Source organism: Ascidiella aspersa, chromosome 8 (genome assembly GCF_963924565.1).
Source record: "Ascidiella aspersa chromosome 8, kaAscAspe10.2, whole genome shotgun sequence".
Classification (NCBI taxonomy): Eukaryota; Metazoa; Chordata; class Ascidiacea; order Phlebobranchia; family Ascidiidae; genus Ascidiella; species Ascidiella aspersa.
The window spans coordinates 25,678,271-25,705,163 of record NC_139454.1 but is presented as its reverse complement, the minus strand read 5'-3'; the positions used below and the strand labels follow the sequence as shown (position 1 = coordinate 25,705,163).

Genomic DNA, 26,893 nt, shown 5'->3' with positions numbered 1-26,893 from the left:
CGTTCGATTAGCTGTATAACTTAAATGTTTAGAAAATATTGTTTTATATATCACAAAACAGCTAGTCGTGCCTGTTTTTACGTAGGGAAAATATTTTACTTAAAATTTTTTACCGACCAATTTTTTTTTTTTTTTTTACAATGTAAAAATAATTTACCGTCTCATTTTTACTTGAAATTTCTTTTAATTGCCAGGAAAGCATTTGGGAGTTGCTTGACAACCCTCTGCGCAAAAGAATACCCGATTCGAACGAAAACGTATTAAACCCTTTACTGAAACAAGTCGGTTCTAAGCACCAAGACCGTCCGTCTCAATCATCAGAAGAAAACGTCCCTTCGCCCGCCACATCTGGGGACTCTGTGTGTGAATATCAGCACGCTTTTGAGCCTCCCAAGCTTGCGTATTCAATGGACGCCATTCTGGTCGGAGTTCACTCCATATGTGAAGACTTTAGTGAGAGTAGCGGTTCTTCTTGCGCTGGGAAAGAGAATGAGAAGCCGGTTGCAAAACTCAATGCGGAATCTGTGAAACCCAAAAGCGTTGCGTCCAATGTGAGTTGGTAGTTACTCCAATCGTGTTTTATGAAAAAAAGTTTAGATGAAGTGTGAAATATGACGCCATTAAATGCCCTCTGAAAATATGACTTTATATGTGGAGTAATATATATTTGACTTTTATTATTTAGTAATTTCATTGCTGAAATGCACATAATAATTTTTTCTCGGATCGGCTCTGATACCCAAGTATCTGACGAGTACAGATACTGAAACTTGGCATCGGCCATCGGGTATAATTTTTAGCAAAATGCCACCTGACATGACAGTTATTAGTTGTCGGTGCCCATCCGATGACGTCTAAATCCAGTACGAAAATATATGCATGTTTTATTCGAGTATATTTGTGTTGTTTTCAGAAGCGAAGGTCAACTGAAGACGCCGACGAAATGAGAGAAAAACTTCTTTTGGAAATCCTCACTAAACGCGCCAAATCAAGAAAAGCAGGTGAAATATAGTTTGGTGCATAATGGTTTGAGGTTGTAAGACGTAATAAGATCAAAACCCATACAAAAGTAGGCAGCATTTTGAACCTTTCGAATAACTCTTTATTCATTTTCAACACATGTTATTCGAAACGTTAAAAATAATACCTACTTCTGCATGGGCTTTGGTATTCTTATTACTTATATAATTTCCAGTTTGATACTTTCTGTCTTGAAATATTTTTTTTTTCCATTTGAGACTTTTAATTCCACTCAATTGGCAAAAGGTTATCCGGCAATATTTTTTTACCGGCGTTAGCCAATACAGGAATTCTTAATAATAAAAAAACAATAAAATTCCTGTATAGAATATTTTTGAAATGTCAGTAAAAAAAATATTGCCTGAAGAACCATTTTCCAATTGATACAATGCCTGGCAGATATTTATTTAAATTCAACTATTACACGTTTTTTATTTTTTAAGTAATGCATATTAATTAATTGGATCTCCTAAAAAAGTTGTGTGTTTAAAAAAATTATCAAGTTCATAGCAAGCGCAGCATCTCATTAAACTTCACTATATAAGTGTTTTTTATCTATTCCATTTTACGTTGCTATTTTCTAAGTAATTTTTACTTTTTATTTTTTATTTTTGTAATATTGAAATAAATAAGGATCCCTTCGTACAATTTATAATTGAAACTCAACTCAAATTTGGAGCATAATGCTTAAAGGTTGTAGTTAGACGTACTGAGAATTGTAAAGCCCATACAGAAGTAGCAAGCATTTTGTTAAATGTTTGTTCAATTTTCAACATGATGGGAAGGCACTGTTGTGAAATAAATAAAGAGTTATGCGAAACGTTCAAAATGCAACCTACTTCTGTATTGGCTTTAATTTTATTACTATGTCAACTCAAAATTAATTCTTCAAATAACTATCAACTAATTACGTGTTCAATGTTTCCCTTAAGCTTCTGCGGTTCCAGCCAATAAAACAGATGACGTCACTTTGACAAACGACATGACGTCATCAACAACACAAGCCCAAAACAGTAAATCCATCTCAAAACTAACGGCTTCACCCATATTCAAAGATAACCAGCAAAACACGGAGATTTCACCCCAAGAACACAACATGCCGATTCCTGTTCTCGTGACCCCTAGTAACCCCAAGGCCCCACTTTTGCACAACATTTCAACTTTTCTGCCCCATACAAAAATCGAAGGTCAAACTTCAGCCAAAAATAAATCATCGCAGGAAGATTTTCTCTCAACTAAAACGGACAGCGATGTTGGCGACTTGAAGCAAAACCATTTTGTTCCTCGAGCTGTTTCACGCAAAGACCCTTACTTTGATAAGCAGGATCATATAAAGCAAGCATCTAGTGATCGCACTTTGCTGCCGTCGCCTTTGCTATTTCTCAAGGACGGACGAAGGCACAACATAGCTGAAGATCTGCTCTCCAAGCTCCTGAGATCAAACAACGACGAAAGAAGAAAGTTTCTCGCATCCTGGAGCGATAAGAGGGAAGTGAGCAAGAAGAAATGCGAACAATCACAGTTGGCTATCAGCAGAATGCGTGAAAGAAGGGGCGGTAAGCGTAACGCAAGGCTACAGAGCATGAAGCGCGCTCTACAAGCGGACAGGAACACACTTCTACAGCAATCCAAAGTGTGTATCTTCATACAATCGCTTATAGACGGCGTTTGGAAGGATCTGCCGCAAGTTTTAAGCCAAATCCATCAACTTGAAGAAACCGATCAAATTCCGTCGCAAATGCCAACAGAAACCGCACCTACAACCTCTCGTGCCACGCCCCCTACCACGCCTACCTCACAGCGTCTTTCTGTTTTCCAGCGGCTGGGAAAACGCTCTGCCGAGAAGCCAGCTGTCAATCAACCGCCAGTTGACCTCGATTTGACCCCGTTTTCGGAATACGAAGTATCTCCGATGAAAGACCCTTCATCTGCGCTTTCTGTTACTTTCATGTTGAAGTCGATTAGAGCCAAGTCTTCAACAATAAAGCCTCGTGTTGACGATTATTCGATAACCGAAGCCTCGCCTGAAAATCAATCTTCAGAAGAAAAACTTTCAGCTCCGCTAATTGCTGCTTCTTTAAACGATGCTCAGACCTCAAAAAATGCAGACAAGCCGCTTCAATTTGCTGTAACTTCAACAAATTTCGAGTCAAATTCGCCGAAAACTACTGTAACATTGTCACCTCAAAGCAAATCACCAATAACTTCAAAATTACCGGGTAAAATTCCACCTTCAAAACCTTCAAAACCCACCACTGATGGAATCTTATCCGAGTCAAAAGAACAAAATAAACCTCCTTATGCAAAACCGTCCGTTGCCAAGACAACAGCTGACCCTAGCAACGCTAAAACCTCGCCCAATGCAGCATTGACAGTCTTATCCGAGTCGACCAAACGAAATGTGGTCCCTCCCTTGGTTGCCAAGGCAACAGATGCCCCTAGCAACGCTGAAATTTCTTACTCGGTCGCTAAGGCGGCAGATGTCCCTAGCAACGCGGACACGTCCGTCCACCAGGAAGACGTTTCTCTCACTTTAAATACAACAAGGCCCGGAAAAGCTTTAAAATCTGTCCCTGATTCTTGTGAGAAGCTCGAAGAAAAGTTGGCGCTAGTCAGTAAGCTGCTTGTCTCTGATAAACTTGAGGTTTCAAGGCTTCGCACAGAAAGTGAAACCAGGGAGAAAGACATCGCTGATATGATGACAAAAGCTGCCAAGCTTAAGAGGAAACTCCTCGAACTTGAGACCAATATTGAGAAGGAAACGTTTGCTGCTGAAACGGCGGCGAAAAAGCTGAAGAAAGTGCAGGAAAAACGAACTCAGCGCACAAGATTGCGGCAGCGATTCGTGAATCAGTTGAACAGGGCCAGAAAGTTTGGGCTGCAGATGTCTGCTGAAAAAAGCGACGCTGAAAAATTACATGAAACTGCCCCAGCTCCAAAGAAAACTGAGAAAATGCCATTGGATTTATCAGAAGCACAAAGGCCTAGTTTAAAGAGAAAACTGGATTCCACTGAAGATATTACGCTTGTGAAAATTCCACACAAAGATAATGTCTCAAGTGCCAAAAATGACAAACTTTCCAGCGATATTCAAATTGCTTCAACTACAAAAACAATAAATTCAGAGAAGTCCCCAAATCAGATCACAGAAAAGATGGTTATTTTAGAGTCAGCGCAACATACCGGGGCACAAACTTCACAATCTGCACAAGAAAATCTAACTATAAACCCGCTTCCTAAACATTCTACAACAACTAAAAACCTTCAAGATAGATCAGTAAGCCTTGAAGAAAATGTGGTTCAAATTAAACTGAAGAAAAGTTCAACGAACCCAGTAAAACCTATTGACAAGCCATTGGATCCAGAATTACAACCTTCAGTTGTGAAAAGTGACGTCAAGTCTTCAAAACGAGACATTTATTCAGTTAAAGCTGTCCTTTCTTCTGGTAAAACCTCGGTGGAAATATCGTCCCCAAAAGTTTCTCAAACATCTTCTGGTGAGAGTGCGTCCGCTATTGACAAACTAAACGCGACAATAGACGCATCTCTTAACGCACAATTTAAACGCGACAACCCAAAGGCCAAACAAGCCACCAAAACCGTCGCAACACATGCCAAAAAGCAAGCATTAAAAAGCACCGACAAAAAAGCAAAATCACAAACCGCAAACCGACTCCTGAAAGAAAGGCTTGAAGAAAAGGCCAAGCTGCTGCAAAGAGCCCAGGCCTTAACCAGGGAAAATCGCATCAAAAAACTCGGCATTTTAAAAGAAACTCGATCTGCAAACCGACGGGAAAATTCATCGCCAATTCGTTCAACTTCCAACATGAGTAGAGCCAAGACAACTTCACTAACTTCTTCAAGTAGAGCTCAGACCAAGGCCAACCTTAATCTTAAACTTGACGAAGCTTTGGCCAACATGAAGCAACTTTCCACCAAGAAGGTGGCGCCGCTAGTGGTTCCCAACGAGTTCATCAACGAATCAGCACCTGACACGTCACTGCTTAAATCGGGGAATCCCCGCAGGGTTGGAGATGAGCAAAAAGTTGTTGCCAAGAAACGAGAAGACCCGCAACCTTCCACTAGCAGCACTGTGAACTCAAAAACTCTATCTACAAATGGTAAGTAGTGCGTGTGTCAATATTATTTAGACTTTCCTGTCTCGGCCAAAGTCACTCATTTATAATTTCTAGTCATTAATGACAACATCTACAAGTGGTGAGTATATAGTAAGTGTCGATATTAATTTGATTTTCCTGTCTTAGTCAAAGGTACTCATTTAAAAGTTCTAGACATTTCAAAGGGAAATATATTTCGCCACGAAATAAGGAATCATCAGTCTCTAGAAAAAACAAAAAAACAATACAAACATTTAATTGTGGTCTGGAAATCATTACCATGCTGTCACGTATGTTGCTTTTGGTTCTACTGTCATTTTTACTTTTAATTGCTGCCATCCAGTTCTCTATATTTCCACAAGCCACGTTGATACAATTTGAAAGGCCTTTAAAGTCAGATCGAAATCATATTATTAATCGACGATGTTTAATTACTTTTACTTTCATAGATGCTCAACTGATAAATAAAGCTAAAGCTAAGAAAGCAGAAGTTGTTTCAAGGTAAGTCAAGTTTATACTAAGACTGATAATTTTTTGAAAATGTTTAAAAGTTGTTTCTTACTATGTTTTTTTAGGATTCTTTAAAAGTGATTAATTAAAATTGAAAAAAAATTAAATTTTTTTATCAACTTTAAAATAATAAATTTATTGCGGTTTTACAATTTTATTCTCTGGTGAATCTATAGGTCGGTAGGAATACGTTGTTGTCTTGAATTGTTTTTAGTAAACACCTTTATTATATGCACTTGGTTAAAATAAAATAAACTGTTTTGTAAACTGCAATTGTTTTTCATAATTTTTTTTTAATTGCGGTTTTACAATTTTATTATCTTCTAACTGTTCCAGTGATGATCGTTTGGTTGAGGTGAGAATCGCTGCAAGGGCAAAGCAACTCCTGGAAAGCTCGTTCTCGCCAAAGAGCGTCAGTCCTTACATTAAACAAGACGATTGTGGATCTCCAATCACCAAGATGTTTGCAGTACCAGGTTAGAATCACTGAAAACTTTTACTGCTAACTGACAGTTTAAACTAGGGTCGGTTAAAAATAACCCAAGTCCGACTCCGGCCAAAAATGCCATTCTGTCGTGTCCGGCTCCGACTCCACAGCCAATATTCCACCAATTTGCGCAACTAAACAACGTTGGTATTCAGCAACCTTCTCATAGGGGTGCCATCTAACTGATCCACCTACATTACATGGCTGGAAAATATTACATCATAGGCTCTTCCAGCTTAAGAATTTACAGTCGGCCTTGTCAGTTTCGAAATTTGTTACTGGGCATGTCGGACTCGGTACTCAGGTAGTTTTATGCGGTCTTACTCGAATCCGAGTCCGACTTCAGCAAAACAAATCGATTCTGCCGAGTTCTGAGTCCGATCCTTTCCTTCGAACTTTTTTATTATTATTTTATTCTGTTTTTCTTTCACTTAAAAAAAGTTAAGTGGATAGTATTGAGTCGCCAGAGGTTTGCTGTTACACTTAGTATTTTGTGTGCTGTGAAAAAAGTTGAGAAACACTGTTTTAAACGATAACTCATATGTAACAACATCATTTTGAAAGTTTTCTTTTAAAAGTTTCCATTAAGTCTTAATTAGAAATATATATTTTCGCACTTGGGCGATATAGTAATTTCTTCGGAACTAATCGTCTTATTTTTTTGCAGAATGCTTTAAAAAGTGGAAATTTACGCACGCCGAAATCGCTCAACTGGCAACTGTTCAGAGTGGGCAAAAAACGATAAAAGCGAAACAGCAGGTATTTGCATTACTGCGAACCTACCTAATACAGTATAGTTCTAAGGTCATTTCTTAGTTTTAAACAGAATGTTCAAATTTATTCAACCACATTTACCTTGTTAATACAAATCTTAAGTTCAGAGCTGTTTTTTCCCTCAAATAATACAGTATAACAACTGTTCTCCGTTTCTTTTTGACAGAAGAAATAACCTTGTTTTTTGTGAGTAACAAGGTCAATTTTTTATAAACGTTTTTATTCAAGTGACGAACATATTAGGTATCAATAATTTTGTGGCCTAGTAAAATTTAGCCCTTTCCGGCATATATATGGCAAACTTGTGGGTTATTTCGGGGGGAACAATCTGCTTTTTGACCAACGATTACGGCTTATTAGTACACCGAAAGCCATGGCATACTCACCGAATCTGTCAAATTATTCCTCTTATAACGATTCCAAGCGCGATATTGTTTCCCCAGGATTTGCGGCCTTACGTGTCCCACTTACGTCACTTCCGCTCCTATCGACTCCATTCTTTCTTTCGGACGCAAGAAAACCTCTCCATCACTTCTCCCACCTTCAGCAACAAAATCGACCCTGAGAGAATCCTCTGCAAGTGAGAATAAACAAATTGGCATTTGATTTATTGCCTAGCAGCGTTATGCGTTTGTATCCGGAAATTTAACTTGAAAATTGTTTTTTTTTGGTAAAAACTGTCGATCTGTTTTTAAAAGAGACGAAACATGACATTCGTGTTGGTTAATGTTAAACAACATTCGTTTCTTTTAAAACAGAATGGCAGCTTTTACAAACATATTTTTTAATAATTTTTTTACCACTTGCCTAAATAAAAAAATAATAATTTTCCAACTTTAAAAAAGAAAAGTACCGATGAAATGTAGTTTTTAAAAGTTATATTTTCGCTTCGAGACCATTTTCAAGGCCAACTATTATGTTACCTATATAAACTGTTGCCACCAGGCTTAGAATTACCAAAGGGGCTTTTTCTATTGATAATAATATTATTATTATGTTCCTTACCCGACAGATTCGGTTTAAACGGCAAATGCATGGCGTCGACCTGCAACGGGCAGCATTTGAACGAGATCCTACTGAAACCAGAAGAGTTGTACTTGGACCTGCTGTCCTACTGCCCCAAGCTTGTCGCATCTAATGACGGGAAGGTTGTGAGCGACAAAGACACGATGGAGGTTCGCCTTCAGGTGAGAAAACTTGTTTGTTGTTTGTCACATGTGCCCGTAAGCATAATGCACTGATCAGCCATTTTTTTAACACATGGCTTGAGGTTTTAGTTAGACGTAGAATGAATATCAAATCTCACAAAGTTTGGTAAAATTTCAAACGTTTTGAATATCTCTTTGTTCATTTTCAACGTCATTTTTCTTTAAAACATTTTTCCCTACCATTAGCGATATGTATACCCTAATTTTGTTCCGTGAATTGTTTGTTTTTCTATTTTCAAGACCAATAACAAAGGAATCAGCCGACTTATTGCATATGGTATATAAATAACGTTTTTGAATAGTGGCATTTTAGAACTTACAGAAGTGATGTTTTTAGGCCACTGAAACAGCAGTGCAGAGATTATGCGGCGCCACAGCGATGACTGCTGATGAGAAAAGCATCTTGCTGGTCAGCCACATTAACAAGAACATACCACACAAGGTAAGAACAATATGTACAAACATTAATGAAAATGGCGCACTTTGTTTTCTTTCTTTAATCATGCTTTTATTTATTTATTTTACAAGACGTAACGAGGTTGTAAGCAGTGTTTGAACCTTCATAAAAAGTAACATTTTTTAGAAGTTATAAGCTTTAAAATAATAAAATCAACAGAAACCAACGAAGCGACCAAGTGTGTAAAGATATTATTTACACTAAACTTTAACCTTATATGGTTGAAACCAAAAAACAACAATGTACCTGTTGTGTTTTCAGACTTACTTGAGTGCGTGTACTTCGTAACAATACCCAAAGTTGTATGTTTTATTTGTGCTGACCGCGGCATTTATACTGTTTTGTTTTCAAATAATGTTCAAAAAAGGTCGATTAATCCAATTTTAGGCCCTTCTAATTAAAAGAAACAAGTCTTTGAATGGTTTTGGTATTATATATATAAAAATCCTATTCATATTACGATTTGTCAGTCAACTATTAAATAAAACTGCTAGTTTTCTTTTAAATGTGTTTTGTATTATTTATCTAAAAACCCTGTTTATATTTGCAGCCGCTCAGCTCAATTTCTCTTGTGCGCAATAACCCGCCTCTACGGTTCTACAAATCTAACGTCGAGCAATCTGCGGAAGCAGACGAAGATTCAAGCGCAAATACAGGTTTGTTTCACGACCCTTTGCATTAACTTCTAAACTGCGCGTCAAAATACTGCGGAAAATTAGGTTTAACTGAGGATCATAATGGCTGGAGGTTGTAGTTAGACGTAAAATGAATAGGATGCATTTTAAACATTCTTTTTATTCATTTTCAACATAGTTTTAACTGAAATTATGTTAACTTGAGTCTTAGCAGTTGCCAGTCAGACCTGATGTCAGTATACCGGCCATTTAAATCCTAAAAATGTAATTTAATAACGTAAATAATGTTTTCTGAACATATACGTCTGTTCAGGTTGGCACCAGAAGCTCATACTTTTTTATTACAAAGCTATAACGTGTAGGAAAGTTAAAACTTCACCTGCCTATTAAAAAATCAAACAAACCCTATTTTTGCGTATTTTAGTTTTCTCCTGGTTCAACCAAACAACCCTGGACGAAATAATCCCAGAGCCAGCTGAGCGGTTCCGCTTCAGTGACCCGGATGAATTCGAGCGTGAAGTCCACCACCTCACGAGCGCCCTCCAGCGTGAGCCTGACCACGTGGAATCAAGGATTCGGCTTGCTTACGTGTACAGCCTCAACCTGGAGCAACTGAACGGCGAAGCGAGGATACAGAGGTTTGTGGTACTTGGGATTGTGTTGAGGCCAAAATAGAACTTCTAACTCTAACGTAATAAGAATAGCAAAAAAAACCTTTACAAAAGTAGGTGGCGTTTTGTGGACGTTTGGAATAAATCTTAAGATAATGACTGAGGGTCGTAGTTAGAAGTAATAAGAATATGAAAACCCAAACAGAAGTAGATTTTTTTTTGAACGTTTCGAATATCTCTTTATTCAAACCGGCTAAGAAATGCTTACTACTTCTGCGGGCTTTATTACTCATTCTACGTCTAACTAAAGCCCCCAATTATGCTTCAAAGAAGATCTGAAAAGTCTTGTTATTACCGTGACACCCATATCCTTTATATTGTAAATAAAATTTATTTAGTCTTTTGTTAGTTTGATTGCCTTTGGAGAAAATGTTTTTAACTCAAGGCGCCGCACAATTGATATAAGTTTCGCTAACTGAATGTATCTGATTTCAATTTATTGTGCTTCGCAGTAGTTTACTGCGTCGTTTAAATTCAAACGTAAATAATACCAAGAGTTTAACAGTCCTATTCAAATTACACCAGAAACTAGACGAACAAATTCATTGCATGTTTTTATATTGTACACCTTTTTAGTGTGATCATCGGTGACGCTGTCCTGCTGTGCTGACTCGATTTTAATCCAAACAAACGCAAACGCTTTATCGCTTAAGTGTATAACGGCCCGCCGAGACCTCTATAAATTTGGGTCAGGCCTGCGACTAGGAACGGGTTACTCCTGCCCTAGATTAAGAGGTACATTTCAAACGACCTTTTTTTTCCGTTCAGATTCAACCTTGCCCTTAACGCTTTGTGTCTTGGCATCGAGCGTAACGAGTCTTCGGAGCAGCTTTGGTGCGCCTACCTGCCATTGTTACGTCATCATCACCATGGCGACCTGGGCGACTCTGACCTTGAGGAGAGCGTCATCGAGCAAGTCATCTCGATTCTTCCGTACTCCAGAAGATGTTGGAGTGAAGTGAGTACTAACATTGCCTTGGGAGTAGTCGGGTGTATGTTTTGTGGACATTGAACAATACTAGGGTTTTTTTCAATTATTTTCATGGCACTTTTTGTCGTAATGGTTTTCAGAGTTTTCTGTTAAATAAAACAAAAAAACATTTTAATAAATTTTAAGTACGTCTTTACGACACATCAGTAGGTTTTCAAAACGGCATCTAAAAACAACTTATATTGAAGAAAAATGGTGATTAATTGTTGTTTGAACTTTATGTTTTAGCAATAGTATTAACAGCAGTGTAATTCAGTCTATTTACATTGTTTTATTTGCTCAGATAATGAAGTGGAAGTGGTCTTACGCAAAATTGGACGGACTTTATCAGCAAATTATACAAAACCTCATCTACCGAGATCAAATTGTAGCCGAGAAAAATGACGGTAAATTAAAAGTTTCTTGACGAAAATTTTTTTACTACGTTTTTGTTTGTGTTTTTCTTGCCTATTTACATTAACAGTCGTTTTTTCACTTATTTGTCTTTCTATTTTTCTACCACGAAAATCATTTTATCCTTTGTACGCCTTATTGACAAGAGCAATCGTCTAATTACCTCTATAATAATGCCCATAATTTACATCTTACCATAAAAAAAACTGTTTTTATTTCTCTAATTTCTAATTCATTATTTTTCCACTTTGCAAAGATAATAAATGATCAAAATATTTTCTCTTTCTAACTCAATACCTTTTATTTTACTGGCCAACATCAAAGGCAATACAGAAGTAGGTAGCATTTTAAACGTTTAGAATAATATTTTATGTTGATATTCTTACTGCTTCTAACTACAACGTCCAACTATTATGCTGCAGTTTAATATTGTTAATCCTAATAACCATATTTTGACTCTTGCCCAGACGGTGAAAGTTCGTTAAGTTTGGATCACGAGTTTGATTACTACTCGTCCTGGCTTCTCAGCTCAGTGATCGAACGTTCGCATCTTGCATGTCAATGCATTGGAAGGGACGGAGCTGTGGGAAAGTTTCAAGTAAGTATCAATTAACACTTGACTGACGAAAGCTAAAAAAGGTTGGGAACCACAGCCTTAAATATAAAATCGCTGTGAAAAGTCCTGGCGCCAATGCAATAATATCTAGAATCTAGATATAAATTATGTTTCGCAGCGTCTTATATGATTTCACACACGAAGGCATTAATATATTTTTTTATTTTTTTTACGTACCGACGTTATGATAACCTATACAGGAAATATAGGTTGTCGAAACGGCGGTACATTTAATTAAACATACAGCCGGCCTAGGAAAATAACATTACAATTATTACAACGTCTGGCGGCATCAGTTTATTCACAGGAACAGCATGTATTGAATGGTATGTACACAGGAACATGTTGCTTGTGTAATATGTTTAGCGATTTTTTAAATTTTTGCTTGTAATTTATGTTTTTAATACCAACTGCTTTTAATGCTGTCTCTTCAGTTTATTATTAGCCAACCTTTACCACAATCTTAGTATGTATTTTAAAAACAAGATCTATATTAGTTTGTTACCCATTTGTTGATATGTATTTTGTTGTAACAGTTGCGCCTCTCCCTAAATTATTGCTTCTAAACCTTTCTTGTCGCTTACCTTTACAGTTTACAGTTGGCAGCCTCATCAGTTTCGAAATTTACATGCGCATGTCAAATTTTAGACTCCGGTAGTTTGACGTGGTCTTGTGTAATAAATTAATTTTAAAATATAGTTTCTGTCCGTCAAAATATTGTAAAAAAACAGTCACAGGTCGAGAACCACTATTTAAAATGCACATTTAGGAAACATTGCAGCAGCTTCTATCGTTGAAATCAGCGGCCATCGATTCCCCTGGGCAGAACTCCACTTGGTCACAAGGTCTACAACTACCAGTCAACCAACGTGACTCCTGCACGCTTTACCTTTGCTTTATCCACTTGAGCGAGTTTGGGTCGCTCCCTGACGCACTATTTGACGATAGCCTGAGGTACATTGACGACTATTTACACGCGTTGTTTTTTTAAAACAGGGGTTCTTAAACTCTTTTTAACGTGAGTCTATACAATTTTTTTAGGCCTCGCGTCGCCAACAGTAGGCAACAATTGTTCAAAAATAGATGTACGTCAAAGCACAAATAGACTTTGTAAATTTGCTGATTTCGGTCTAAAAATGTGAAAGTAAAACGGAGTCTAAATACATTCAGTGCAAAACCTTTTATTTTATTAAAACTGTTTTTTTTTTTTGAAAAAATGATTAGGCCCCACTTCTTAAATGTACACCAATATTTCAAGTAGGCCTTTATGGTCCCCCTAAAACTAGGTTATGGACGCCCAAGGGTTCATTCATCCCAATTTAAGGGCCCCTGTTCTAAAAGAACGTTTGTGACTAGATCGTAGTTATTGAACACTTATGTGGGTATATCTTTCATTACCTTAGTAAAAAGTCATTTATTCACTATAGAGGCGCGCTTGAACTATTTTTTTTACGGGGAAAGTCATTCTAAAACATTGTACTCCAACCTAAGGTACATCGAGGATTATTTTTACGCATTTTACCAAGGACTTTTTGGTCATTTTGAACTGAACGATTGCCTATATAAGTTAATTACTTCAGCAAGATGTCATTTTATTAATCCACAGTTATGGTAAATTGGCGAATAATTTCACGCATTTACCTTCTAAAAGGTCCTTTTTGTCGTTTAATTAATAAGGTAAATATCAGCTTTGTATTTTGGGCACACTTTTGGAAAATATTTACCACTATCTCTGTAATTATGTTCCTTACAGCAAACTCGACCACGGCTTATGTGTTAGCGACTGTGGGGATATCGTCCTACCATTTGCCAGTCCTTACCACAACACTACAGAGAGGTTGCACGCCCTCTTTAAAGGTGAGAAGGAATTGAAATACTAACACCATTTGAGATTAAAGCATAATGACTGGAGGCTGTAGTTAGAGTAAGAATATAAAATCCCATATAGAAGTAGCTGGCATTTTGAGTTTGGTATTCATTCTACGTCCAACTATACAACCTCCAGCAATTTCTTAAAGTTTATTCGAAAATTTTTAAATGCTACTTACTTCTGTATGGGCTTTGATATTCATTGTGCGTTTAACTACAACGTCCAGTCTTTATCTTCAGATTTGTTCGAAACGTTCACAAAATTGCAATTTCTTTATGTGTGGATTGTTAGTACTTTGAGAAGGTTGGGAAACACTGCGCTAATTGTTTCCAACTCCATCGTTTTTTCCCTCAGAGGCGCTCCTGATCTGTGACGACCAATCACAGAGTCCCGCTCAAAACGTCATCGCATGCCTGCCTCTCTATCGCTCCCTAGTGGAACTTGAGGCGTCGTTAAAACGTTGGGAAGCGGTGTCAATCACTTGCAGGTATTTCAGCAAATTGGGAGACGATTTTTGTAGAAAACCTTGTTCAAGGACAATGATTTGTAGTCTGTGTGAACTATAAACTGAAGTTTTCGAACACTATTTCTAAGGATTTTACATAATGCAGTGCCATTCATGTTGTATAGTTTGAATTACATTATTATGAAAAAGAAACTTTTTAAAGACAAAAAGTTATTCGCGTTAAAAGAAATGTAAAAAAATTCTCGTTTCATTTATCTTTGATATCGAACCTGGAAGATTACAACATGAAAAGACTCACAAAGAACATGTTTTCAAACCAGACCAAGTTAAAATTTTATATTTTGTTTATTTTTCAGTCAGCTGATCAAAGTGCTGACGTCAGACGACACGGTTGACCGATGTCACGTGACTGAGTTATGGATGACGTGTATTAACTGTTTACTGAGGTCAAACAACCAGGACATCATAACAAAAGTATGGGCGTTTAATGGCTTCTTTATTTCCTTCTCTTCCTTTTATTCTTAATTGTTTACTAGGCCGCGGCTAACGCTCTTCCTTTTAAGGTTTTTAGACCTAAACAAATAGTCACCTATGTTGGCTGAGATTGAATTCAGTAACAGAACTTTAACCTTATTAGATCTGGGTTATGAGAAAAACCGTATTCACTTCCATACAAATGTGAATGGCAGAGAATTATATCTCGAATTTGCTAGAGTATTCATTTACAAATCACACAGAGTGTTGACATGTTTTACCAATGTAGAGAAACCGTAGTGGGGATATCACGTTTAAAATGCTACGTACTTATGTATGGCCTATGATATTCATTCTACACCTAACTACAACCTTCAACAATTATGCTCCAAACTAATTCTATTTTTAATTGTCAACTAGGCCGAGGCAAACGCTCTGCGTAATCTTCGTTTTAAGGTTTTTGAGCTAAGCATACAGGAACCCATATTACCTGACATTGGAACCCAGTAACAGAACTTAAAGTTTTTCTTAAAATCGTTTTCATTCCCATATAAATGTGGGTGGTAAATAATCGTATCCCGAAAAATTAAGGTTAATCATTTACAATTCACGTGTGCTGACATGTTATCCAATAAAAAGACTCAAAACCAAGGAATGTTAACGTCTATATGAAGTACGTAACGTTTTTTGTGTACGTTAATGTTACGTTCAAAATTCCACACATTTCACTACGTCTAACGTAAACCTCCAACCATTATGCTCGAGAATTCAATATATTGCTTTAGAAAGAAGCGCCTGAATTGTTGAACCAACCTAACCCTGTTGTACTTGTAGGCGCTGCAGAGTGCTGTTACGGAATGTCCTGGTTCAGTGAAGCTCGTATACACTGCAGCGATGTACCTGAGCACACGAAACAACACAACAGAGGCTCTGCTCCACATGGACACATGTATAAGGAAGTTTGTGCAAGTTGAAGGTAGCTTTTATGAAAGCTTTTTGTAGAGCATTTATATCCAGGGTTGCCACAAAGTCTGTGGATCTTTGAATGTCTTTAAATTGATTTACTTATTGAAAATGCTTTGAAAGTGTTTTTTTTCTAAAAGTATTGAAATAGTTTAAAATTATTTTATGTTCAGCTTGTGTTAAAAGTGTTATAAAAGCGCCATTAAAAAACAATTAAAAAGGTAGTTTTTAATGTGTTGACCATGGCATTTATACCGTTTTGTTACTAATTGTGTGTAAAAGTTGTCGATCATTTCAGTTTTTCCTCTTTGAATATCTTGCATTTTTTTCTTAAAGTTATGTGGCGACGTTGTATTTCGTTTTATTGAACCTAAGCTTTTTAAGTCTTTTAATATTATTTGAATTTATTTTATGTGCGTAACAAATACGTAAAGGCTTATAACAAAGCATACGAAATATAGACTAAATTGTTTGGCGGCCGGACCTGTACCGCGTAGTTTGTCCATATCTGCTCTATAGGCGAACACTCGGTTTAAAATCTTCCAACTTGTGTTTTTAGACCAAGAGCCCGCCACCATCCCTGCACTTTGCCGTCTCTACAAGCAACTACTCAAGCACGAATCCGCGCTCCTGATTGGTGGAGCGCTCAAGATCACCTGTGACGTCACAACGGATGGTTTCCAGGACAACAAGCCTTACCTGTGGCTGATTTATTGGTGCGTGACGTATTTGGGTGCTCAAGGGCGAAGTTTTTTAAAAGACATGGAAAGATTTTACCGAAAAAAAAATTTTTGCTTCTAATTGCCACAAATTCTTGAATAAACCAGTTTAAGGCGGTTCTAACCGTTTTTTGTTGAAAAATCCTGTAAATTACCCATGAAAATTAGATTTTTTCAAAATCGTCAAGAATCGAAAAAATACTAAGGCTATAGCATATGCTAAGCAAAATGCGAAATATATAATTGCTTCGGCCACACAAAGTGTTTAATAGTCAGTGTTGGCTTTGAGCAAAATTTCTTCAAAATTTAGCCACACTGCCATAGCGATATAAAGCTACAGCTCAAACTGCTAATGTTTCCTGTGTTGCTCGTTTACAAAAAGTTGAGCTTCTGTTGTACTTAAGATTAGTATCTGGGTCGCGTCGAAAGGCTGAGAAACAGTGGCTTAAAAGGCGATTTTTAGATTTTGATAAGCATTTCAGTTGATTTTTGACTAGTAAGCGTTTTTTGGGTTAATTTGTTTACTTACCATGGATTGGTGAGTTGATAATGCTTCAATCAAATTTGCTTAACTAGAAAGGTTAATCCAATGAGATCTAAAATCGCCCTGCTTGATTTAATTTCGATTTCATCTGAAATATCTTTTTTAAGCTGCCATCTTTTATTTTTTAGTCTACTCACTCAACTTACTTTCGAGGGGAGTTCCCGAATGCTTGGCTTACCAAGAGTTAGTTCTGTATTTCAAGCTGCTGTTCACAACGTTACAAGTCAACACGCCCTCAAGGATATTTGGATCCAGTAAGTACATTAAAATCAAAATACATAGTAAGAATATCGAAGCCCGTACAGAAGTATCGCTTTGAACATTTAGAATTTTTCTTTATTCATTTCCATCATCGTGTTGAAAATACTGCTCGCGATCGACTGGTTCAGTAAAAAGGTCTCAAAAACACTTATCAAACATCTTAAGCGTTAATTGCATTCCAACCCAGCGATGGAGGTTAATTTGTTACGTCAACGCTTTATTAGGCTTGTCCAGACAACAATGGGTCATTCTACTGTTCCGCTTGTGTGCGACAGCTACTGTAATGACGTAACACATTCGACCCGATCGACCAGGTGAAATATGGCGATCGACGTGTTGGCTAACCCTGCTATACACTATCAAAATAATTCGTGGACAAAGAATTATAGAGAGAAGCGCACCGCTTCGAACAAATATCAGTCAGTAAAGTCTTAAACTTTTAATGTAAATATGCATTCCGCCACATAAATAAATGGCGTCATCACTGATGATATTATAAATTTTTTTTAAGTTTTATCGTCGGCATTATGTGTTCTGTTGGAGGGCAAGTCTTTGTTGTGGAAACACATGCAAAAGCTAGACAAAGAATTCTTACTTTTTTCTACAGTTTTCTTCTTTATTATCGCTCCACCGCCGCTGATCTCGACCGCCACCACGCGGATGGTTGTGTGTCGGAGCAAAGGACAAAATGGTTCCGTAACTTGGTCCAACTCACACGAAGGTGTCTGCTATCGTTCCCAGCTAAACGCGCAGTGGAATCTGGTGCTGGTGACATTTCCAAGTGCTATTTCAACGACTACACTTTGCATAATACGGTAGGCGGTCTGATTTGTTTGGAATCTTAGCTAAATTTAAATAAATCTTAGTTGATTTTTAAACCGAGTATGTCTGATACTTAGCATTTTTTCCGATACCAATACCGGCTTTTTTGTGGAAAAATATCGCGATCTGATACAAATGACGTCACTACCATGCTCAATTTGTTTAGAATATTAGCTAAATTCAAAGAAATCTTACTCGGGTTTTAACTCGAGTATGTGCGTTACTTGACTTTTTTCAAAACCAATGCCCGAAATTTTTCTGGGGAAAATGTCGCGGTTCGATACAAATGACGTCATTAGTATGCTCAAGCTAGCAAAATGTATGAAATTTAAACCTTAGGGTTATTTTTTTCAACGTTTAAGGAGACCACAATTTGTTTAATGTGTTTAGTAACTGCAAGTTGTTAACTTACTTTCTTTGGTAAATTACCGTTTTAAAGCTAGAATCGCTGCTTTGACTTTCAAATCATGGATTAAACTGCGATATCTTTTCGTATCGGAAATAAAATTTTGTAGTTTAGTCACTGTTTGTTTGGATATTAATTAACAAGAGGAAATGCCATTTGGGCAAATATTCTTAACTTTGCTTCGTTTTCGATTGGAACAAACTTTAAAACAACGGCATACGCGGAATAATTTTGTGGCGCTGGTCTAGAATCCTGCCACGCGTTCAAATAATTATCAAATCAATACACAGTATGAAGGTTCGGGTCCGGCTTGAAAATGCCCGGCAAACAGAAAATCCAAAAATATCGAATCGGAGCCGATACACGATTCCCAGTGGTAGGTATCGGTACTCGATACTAGGATGGTATCGGTACTCGTCCGATACTAGGATGGTATCGGTACTCGTCCGATACTAGGATGGTATCGGTACTCGTCCGATACTAGGATGGTATCGTTACTCGTCCGATACTAGGATGGTATCGGTACTCGCCCGATACTAGGATGGTATCGGTACTCGTCCGATACTAGGATGGTATCGGTACTCGTCCGATACTAGGATGGTATCGGTACTCGTCCGATACTAGGATGGTATCGGTACTCGTCCGATACTAGGATGGTATCGGTACTCGTCCGATACTAGGATGGTATCGTTACTCGTCCGATACTAGGATGGTATCGGTACTCGCCCGATACTAGGATGGTATCGGTACTCGTCCGATACTAGGATGGTATCGGTACTCGTCCGATACTAGGATGGTATCGGTACTCGTCCGATACTAGGATGGTATCGGTACTCGTCCGATACTAGGATGGTATCGGTACTCGTCCGATACTAGGGTGGTATCGGTACTCGTCCGATACTAGGGTGGTATCGGTACTCGTCCGATACTAGGGTGGTATCGGTACTCGTCCGATACTAGGGTGGTATCGGTACTCGTCCGATACTAGGATGGTATCGGTACTCGTCCGATACTAGGATGGTATAGGTACTCGTCCGATACTAGGATGGTATAGGTACTCGATACTAGGATGGTATAGGTGCCGATCTTTTTTAACGCACATTATTAAGGTTAGGGTCCAGCTAGCATTTGGGTTCGGGTGGTTCAAGTATTGTTATATTTATTCTCCCGGTTTGCAACTTCAATTTTAACGGCTGGTTTCGTTACTGAACCTAAACAAAGTGGTAGGATTCTAGACCCGCGCCAATTTTTTTCCTTCGTTTACATTTTTTTTATAATTTTTTTCACTTTAAAGTGTGCTAGCTGACAATTACAGGCAACCAATGCTGCCTAATCTTGTTCCAGGTTTGCGAAATATTCACAAGCTGTTTCCCAGCTCGTCAGAAGCAGGTCGCCCTCTCCATGCTGGCCGAACTAATGCCAACCAACGTCCCTCTACTGCTGAGGTGAGGTTAAGTGAAAAAACACAGGGTTTCTTGGCTCGGTTTAACTTCCTCGTTCTAATTTCACTTCAATTTTTATTTGTTTATTTTTTTGATATCTTTTCAGTGTGCATTTTGTGACGCATTAATAGCGCAATAATTTTTCCTCCCTCCCGTATCTTTTTGTACAGTAATAACCAGGGATGCGGAGGCGATTAAAAATAAACCCGAGTCCGGCCTAGACTCTACAGCAGACCTGGGCAACATACGACCCGCGGCATGTTTTATTAATGAAAATAAAGTACAGTTGAAATGTTGTCGGTTACAATCCAAACTAAATGTTAATAGAATTTTAAACTTTAAGACAATTTGTTAAGGCTCAATGCAGGTATTATTGCATAGTTATTTAAATTTTCTGCGCTAAATTATAATTAGGTTTTCAAGTTAGACAATTTTTTTACCCTGCCCGCGATGGCTAGGCCTTACAGAAGTTTGGTAACTCCTGCTTTATAATGGTAATTGTATATTTAGTAACATCATTGGGATTTTACAAGTGGGGATGTCTGACACTTAACATTTTATCCCAGCACCGATATTTAATAATATGTATCGCGGCCGAAACCAAATTGTCATTACTATGATCGAACAAACAAAATATAAAAATTGAAACGTTCAATCTCATTGTTTCGTCACAGAGCCGCCGGTCCTCTATTACGTCATCACGACAATGCTTCCGTCATCTCGACACTTTGGCGCGTGACGTCACCGTCGCGTGGCAACAGCGGTTGCTATGACGTCAGAATCTGGAAGATGTGAGTAAAAAAGGCTTTGAGACACTTTTTTTTCACCTGGCATGGTATTGTGGCGCTTTTTATAAAAAAAATGGTTTATTAGTATAGGAAGTATCGGAAATCATTGGCATCATCAAATAAGAATTAAACTGATTAGGTGAAAGTTTTTGCGGTTTATTATTCATCAACAGATAATGTCGTCATTGCGGTGTTTTGCTTTAAAAAATGGAATTTTTTAAAATTATTTTAAGAAGATACGAAAGAAATCAAGTAACACATTTTCAGAAAAGGATAACACTATATATCAAAGAACATTTGTTTGCCATCAATTAGACCCCTCGAGTCTTTGTTGTGTTCAATAATAATCATTGCCTGTAAATTCTACTTCGGCAATTGACTTTTAGTGCAGAGGTCTTAATCTTTTTTGACGTGGACCCCTAAAAAATGTAGGTTTGTTTGGACCAGGGTCGGCATGAAATGTTTAAAGATGACGTCATAATGACGTCATAAACAGTTATACACTTAAGAAAACTGCTGTTTTTGGTGCAACAAATTTAAAACTGAAACGGAGTCTGAATGCGTTCAAGTATAGGGCCCCAAAGCGTTTTTTTAACTAAATTCTTCTTTGCAAAATTATTACGATTTCTAAACTGTACACACATATTTCAATTACACCTTCACCGACCCCCTAAATATAGTAAACATAACCCCACGGGCCCCAGTTTAGGTAGCCCTGATTAAGTGCAAGTCTAACCCGGGATATCCCGTTGTTTTTGCTCGTTACAGGTCAGTTGCCGCTAACCTTGCAGTGAAAAAATACAAGAAGGTAAATATATGAACTGCTGCTAGGCTGCTACCGGGCATAATATTAGTCAAATGAAGCTCCCTTGTAATTAGTTTTGTTCTTCAAACTTCACGGCGGCCATCATTAGTAAAACAATTGACTCTGACCTGATGGAGCACGGTTGTGTGAAAGCTTGTCAAGGTTTAACAGTTAGGAAGGTAGCACACCTCACTCGTAACCAATATGTGACGCAATGAAACTAACGTTTTTATAACCCTTCCTTGGAATAGCCAGCTAAAAAAATCTAGCCTGTAGTGAGGTTCGAAATCACGACCTCAACCATACCGGGACCTTCGCTCTATTAACTAAGCTACACAGGCTCAGAGGGGAGCAAGTCAAGAAACAACCATAGCACCGTTGCCTGCTGCATCCTGTTTGTAAAACTAGCCTGTGATGAGGTTCGAACTCACGACCTCAGTCATACCGGGACTGTCGCTCTATTAACTTAGCTCCTTGAATGTTGATAACCGACCACGGTACCCTTATGTCTACTTCGCCGTGTACATAAAATACGTCTTACTTATATATATTTGTTTTATGTTTTACAGTTAAGCTACTCCAAAATACGAAGCAATTTTAAATTCACTGTAAATAGGTTTAACAGTTGACAAATACTCGTAACCCAAAAATGACGCCAACAAGTTTATCTATCATGAAAACACTTTATTTGAAAGTTTACGTTTAAAGAAATATTCTCCAATTGTTGTAAATTCACTGTGAATAAACAAAAGTTAGTTTTTAAGGTTTAACAGTTTAGATACACTCGTAACCCAAAAATGACGCATTGGTTAAATTGAATTATTTGTAGCCGTTGTGTCAGTGTGTATATTTTACAGGTGGAATTGTCAAGTTCTAATTATAATCAATCTTTCAAAGGTCTTAACTAACATTATTAGAGTACGCGCAAAAGGCTTGGTCGATAAAGCAGTCAAAAAAATGAATGAGCAATTATTTCTCCGGAAATTTTATTTTCTCCTACGTGACTCTGTGAGGTAAAATAGGCAATTTAAACCTGCATGTAAATGCTTAGGGAGATGGTAGACCCCCACTACAAAATTTTCTCCTTTTTAAAACCTAAAATTTTGCAGCCGTTCGACATGTTAAGTGTAGCCAATTTACTTGGTCGATTTACCTGTTTGTATTTGTTTTGAATGCTACCGAATGCACGCACGTGGAATTGTAAGTTTAAATTTGCGATACAATATTTTTACATTTTCACGAACAAGCTTTAACATTCACAAATAAAATACATAAAAGTAAATCGATAATAGAAATCGACTTCCATTAAGTCTAAGATATCGGACAGCTGCAGAAATATTGGGTTTAAATGGTTCTTTAAATGTGATTATATTTCGTACAGTGGGGGGTCTACCATCTCCCAAAGCATTTACATGCAGGTTTAAATTGCCTAATTTACCTCACAGAGTCACTTAGGAGAAAATAAAATTTCCGGAGAAATAATTGCTCATTCATTTTTTTGACTGCTTTATCGACCAAGCCTTTTGCGCGTACTCTTCTAATGTTAGTTAAGACCTTTGAAAGATTGATTATAATTAGAACTTGACAATTCCACCTGTAAAATATACACACTGACACAACGGCTACAAATAACCTAATTTAACCAATGCGTCATTTTTGGGTTACGAGTGTATCTAAACTGTTAAACCTTAAAAACTAACTTTTGTTTATTTACAGTGAATTTACAACAATTGGAGAATATATCTTTCAAAATTAAACTCTCCAATTGAGTGGTTTTATGATAGCAAAACTCGTTTGAGCCATTCTCACGTTTTTTAAAGTCAGATTCACTTCAGCTAGTTCATCTTCAAATAGTTTTCCTTCTTATAATAATTTATAAAAACATCTTTTTTAGGCGATTCGGATCTGTCAACGTGCCATCGATGTCCTACCTTACTGCACGGCCCTTTGGAAAGATGTAACTACAACTAACATACCCTTATCTCTAGTCTTAGGTTTTTGTCCAATAGTAGACCTAAAGCAAGTTATATGTGCAGAGGAAAGGGTTTGGTTTTCAGAAAGATTTTCTGCTTTTTTTTCTTAAATTTAACTTAGTCTTTTTACCCTGCGTTCATAGGCCTATAACTAATATGTATATTTGTACGCTAATGATCAACAGAATTGTTTTTTGAGCTAATTTTGATGTTATTTGTCACCGCTACAATTACGCAACGATGTGACAAATAAGCGCGAAATACGATTAGGAAAAATCTAGAGTTGACAGAACTGTCAGGCAGAAATTAGCAAATTCACCAACAGCCTACAATTGCAAGAAAAGCTAGACAAAAATAAATCAGTTTTAAGCATCTTTATGAACCAGGAAAGAAAGTTTGAAAGTTGAGAAAAGGACGATTTTTTCACTTCTGATTGTTTCCTATGTGTTATTGTGCTATGTCGGTTTCAATTTCTTCAGAGAATCCAATTGAATCCAACTGAGGTGCTAGTGCCACAGAAAGCTTAACACAACACAAACGGAGTCATCCTTCGTCTTGAAGAGAAATCTTCACATTTTGTTTCTCCCCAAAACCCGGTCTCCCCGCAGGTTTCAGCCCTACTAGAAGCTTACGGAAGCCAAAGCGAGGTTCGACGCGCCGATCTCGAATGCAGGAAGCTTCTTGGATTCCCTCTTCGCTCGTTTCTGGTCGAAGACGTTGATAATCAACAAGAGATATGATTTGGTGAGATAAAAAACAAGAGAAATCTGGTTTGAACCAGGGCTGCCAAGTCCGACTCCGTAGCCGGCCAAAAAATATAACGTAGTCCGACTTTCGCCTAAAAATGAACCCGAGTCTAAACCTGGCCTAAAAAATGACTCCGACGCCGGCCAAATGTTGCAAGTTCGTCTAGTCCTGAGCCAGGTTTCGACTCTACAGCTTGTCACCCATTTACGCAACTGAAATAAGGTGGATATTCAGCAATTCCCTCATAAGAGTGTCATACAATTTACCCACTCACAACACATGGTTGGAAAATATTTCATCATGTGCTGTTCCACCTTTACACTTTACATTTATCGGCCTTATAAATTGTAAAATTTGGTACTGCGCATGCGCACGTCGAACTCGGGACTCGGGGTTGTTTTACAGAGTCCTTGTTTTGACTATGACTTAAGTATCACATCTAAAATTGTTTAGTTCGAGAAAATTTGCAGCGTAAATACGTTTAAATTTAAACTTTTAAAAGCAAAAGAATAAAATTACTTTTAATAGGGGCACAACTACTCATTTTCATAAATTTAAGGACTGTTGAAATCAAAATTTAAAAAGCTTGAAATTTTTTTTTAATGGCCAGGTTTCTACCGATTTGGTAGCTTTTTAAGTTATCTAAAAAAATATTTATGCAAGTCAGCGGCTAACATTGAAAACGTATCCCTAATAATTGAGTGTTAATAGAAGAGATATCCTATAATATCGGATCGGAGCCGATACCCGATACTAATTTGTAAATTATCGCTACTCGTCCGATACTAGGGTAGTATCGGTGCCGATTCGATACCAAATTATTTTCGGAATTTTCGCCGTGTTAGTGTTGGCGTTTTTACCGCTGGTGAGTTTGTAAATTTATCAAAACGTATAATTGTTTAACAACTGAAGCGAAAACAACTTTTGGCTTTATAACCCGGAAAAATTGCCTTTTAACATTTTGATTTAATCTATTTTGCTTAATTGGTCACATCACTTGGTATTGGTAATGACGTCATTGGTATCGAATCGCGATGCTGTTTGTCCGAAATATCGGGTATCGGAATAAGTTGTCAAGTATCGGGCAACCCTAGTGCTAACCTACTGTTTTCAAATGAGTTTTTAGGTATTTTGTGCTTAACACATAACCTGGCTCAGTTTGCCGGTGGCTTGACTTGCCCTTCAGTCATTTCGCACAAGTTGATGAAAACGTTCGCACAGCGCAAAATGTTTTGTCGCTTATTACGTATTCGCTAATTGCACTATATCTGTTGTTTCCGCTTTAAAATTCTTTTTAATTCACTTTTTCCCGAGTCGCACTCTACGCCTCTATTGGTGGCTAAGATATCCCGACAACGTTTTAACTTTTTAGTATCTTTTCACAGCCCTCTTGATAAAATGAAAACATAACATAAAAGTCGCTAGTAAACATAGAGCCATGTTTAAAAATACTTAACACCCGTCAGCATTTGCTTTTAAACTTGCGTTGAAAGTATTAAAAGAAAAGTCTTAATATTTTACAATTTTTAATTAAAATAAAAACAACAAGTTTGTTTTAACATATTTGCCAAAATAAATTTAAAATATATGTTTTGAAAAACAAATATGTAATTAGAAAAAACAAATATAATTGTGAGAAACAATATATTTTTATCCCAAACCTATTACCACACTACAACGTCGTTCATCCCATACAGAAGCTGCTGTTTTGTTCAAAAACTTAAACCTTCATTTCTTCTCCATAGAAACCTTATCGGTACCGTTAGGTGTCGCCCCGCACCCGTTCTTTGACGTTTCTTCTGACGAGATCCTTTCATCCTTTATGCTGACGTAATATTGCCTTTGTGCTGACGTAATATTGTCTTTTGATGACGTAATATTGCCTTTGATGACGTAATGTGTGACGTATATGTTGCCAAACCCCGTTTTGTTTCGCTCATTTGTATGCAACCGTGGTGCTGTCTCGCCGTTTGAAATGGCGGTGCCACCGTTTATGACGTCATACGATGACGTTTCGTCCAGCGATGAAATTCTGTGACGTCACTTCCATGTGGGCAAGGAAGAAACAACCCGGATGCAAAGTTAAAAAAGGCAGTAAGGCTAGTTTTTGCTTTTTCATTTTTTTTTCGGTTTTGTAGTGAATTCTGCCCGGAGATTGCGTTTGTCTTCCGTAGTTTTTGTTTTAACGTCGATTTGTGCTTTTTTGTCCTCGTTTTATTGAGTCTCGTGTACTTTTTCAATGTTCCACCCTTAATTATACGTGTTTTCTGCCTTTATTTATAAGCCTCCCTTTTTTCTGTGATTTGTTTTTTTTATATTATCGTGGTGTCAATAAATTTTACAGTTCAAAAATTTTGTCAACAACCTTACTTACTTTATAAATTATGGTCATAAGTAAAATCAGCCACAGATTATTTGTTGCTTTTGCGATACTACCACTATTTGGGACCGAACTTATTTCAAGGCTCTAAGTAGATAACAAGGACATCGTAAAACATTCAGTCTACCGTGCCTAGGATTTGTATTATAAGTAGAGTTAATAATAAATCTTGCAAGAATCTGCACTTTATCTTTTTAATTACAATGACAAAGGAACAGATAATAAAAGTTTAGGTTGTTGTGGAATGTTATCAAAAAAACTTACCTACAAAAAAACTTAAACTTCAGAAAGCATGCTTTAATCAGTTTGTGATTAAAATAAAGTAGCCTATATTTCAAAAGATTAGGACAAAT

General features: G+C 37.3%; 1 protein-coding gene across 1 annotated transcript in view; it reads left to right on the top strand.

Annotated features, from left to right (window-relative positions):
* The window catches only part of LOC146137049 (uncharacterized), a 36,785-nt gene extending 13,191 nt beyond the window's left edge, over positions 1 to 23,594 (top strand). The window contains exons 15-40 of the mRNA XM_083395089.1: positions 195 to 551; positions 914 to 1,001; positions 1,953 to 5,141; positions 5,588 to 5,639; positions 5,985 to 6,124; positions 6,803 to 6,894; positions 7,353 to 7,489; positions 7,922 to 8,096; positions 8,455 to 8,559; positions 9,125 to 9,230; positions 9,634 to 9,847; positions 10,649 to 10,838; positions 11,155 to 11,257; positions 11,732 to 11,862; positions 12,650 to 12,834; positions 13,634 to 13,737; positions 14,105 to 14,237; positions 14,573 to 14,690; positions 15,525 to 15,666; positions 16,213 to 16,369; positions 17,045 to 17,170; positions 17,785 to 17,992; positions 19,750 to 19,850; positions 20,522 to 20,638; positions 21,404 to 21,443; positions 23,335 to 23,594. Coding sequence (XP_083251215.1) covers positions 195 to 551; positions 914 to 1,001; positions 1,953 to 5,141; positions 5,588 to 5,639; positions 5,985 to 6,124; positions 6,803 to 6,894; positions 7,353 to 7,489; positions 7,922 to 8,096; positions 8,455 to 8,559; positions 9,125 to 9,230; positions 9,634 to 9,847; positions 10,649 to 10,838; positions 11,155 to 11,257; positions 11,732 to 11,862; positions 12,650 to 12,834; positions 13,634 to 13,737; positions 14,105 to 14,237; positions 14,573 to 14,690; positions 15,525 to 15,666; positions 16,213 to 16,369; positions 17,045 to 17,170; positions 17,785 to 17,992; positions 19,750 to 19,850; positions 20,522 to 20,638; positions 21,404 to 21,443; positions 23,335 to 23,523 — 6,699 coding nt within the window. The 3' untranslated portion in view covers positions 23,524 to 23,594. The remainder of the gene's footprint in view (positions 1 to 194; positions 552 to 913; positions 1,002 to 1,952; positions 5,142 to 5,587; positions 5,640 to 5,984; positions 6,125 to 6,802; positions 6,895 to 7,352; positions 7,490 to 7,921; positions 8,097 to 8,454; positions 8,560 to 9,124; positions 9,231 to 9,633; positions 9,848 to 10,648; positions 10,839 to 11,154; positions 11,258 to 11,731; positions 11,863 to 12,649; positions 12,835 to 13,633; positions 13,738 to 14,104; positions 14,238 to 14,572; positions 14,691 to 15,524; positions 15,667 to 16,212; positions 16,370 to 17,044; positions 17,171 to 17,784; positions 17,993 to 19,749; positions 19,851 to 20,521; positions 20,639 to 21,403; positions 21,444 to 23,334) is intronic.
* Positions 23,595 to 26,893: the final 3,299 nt, after the last annotated feature.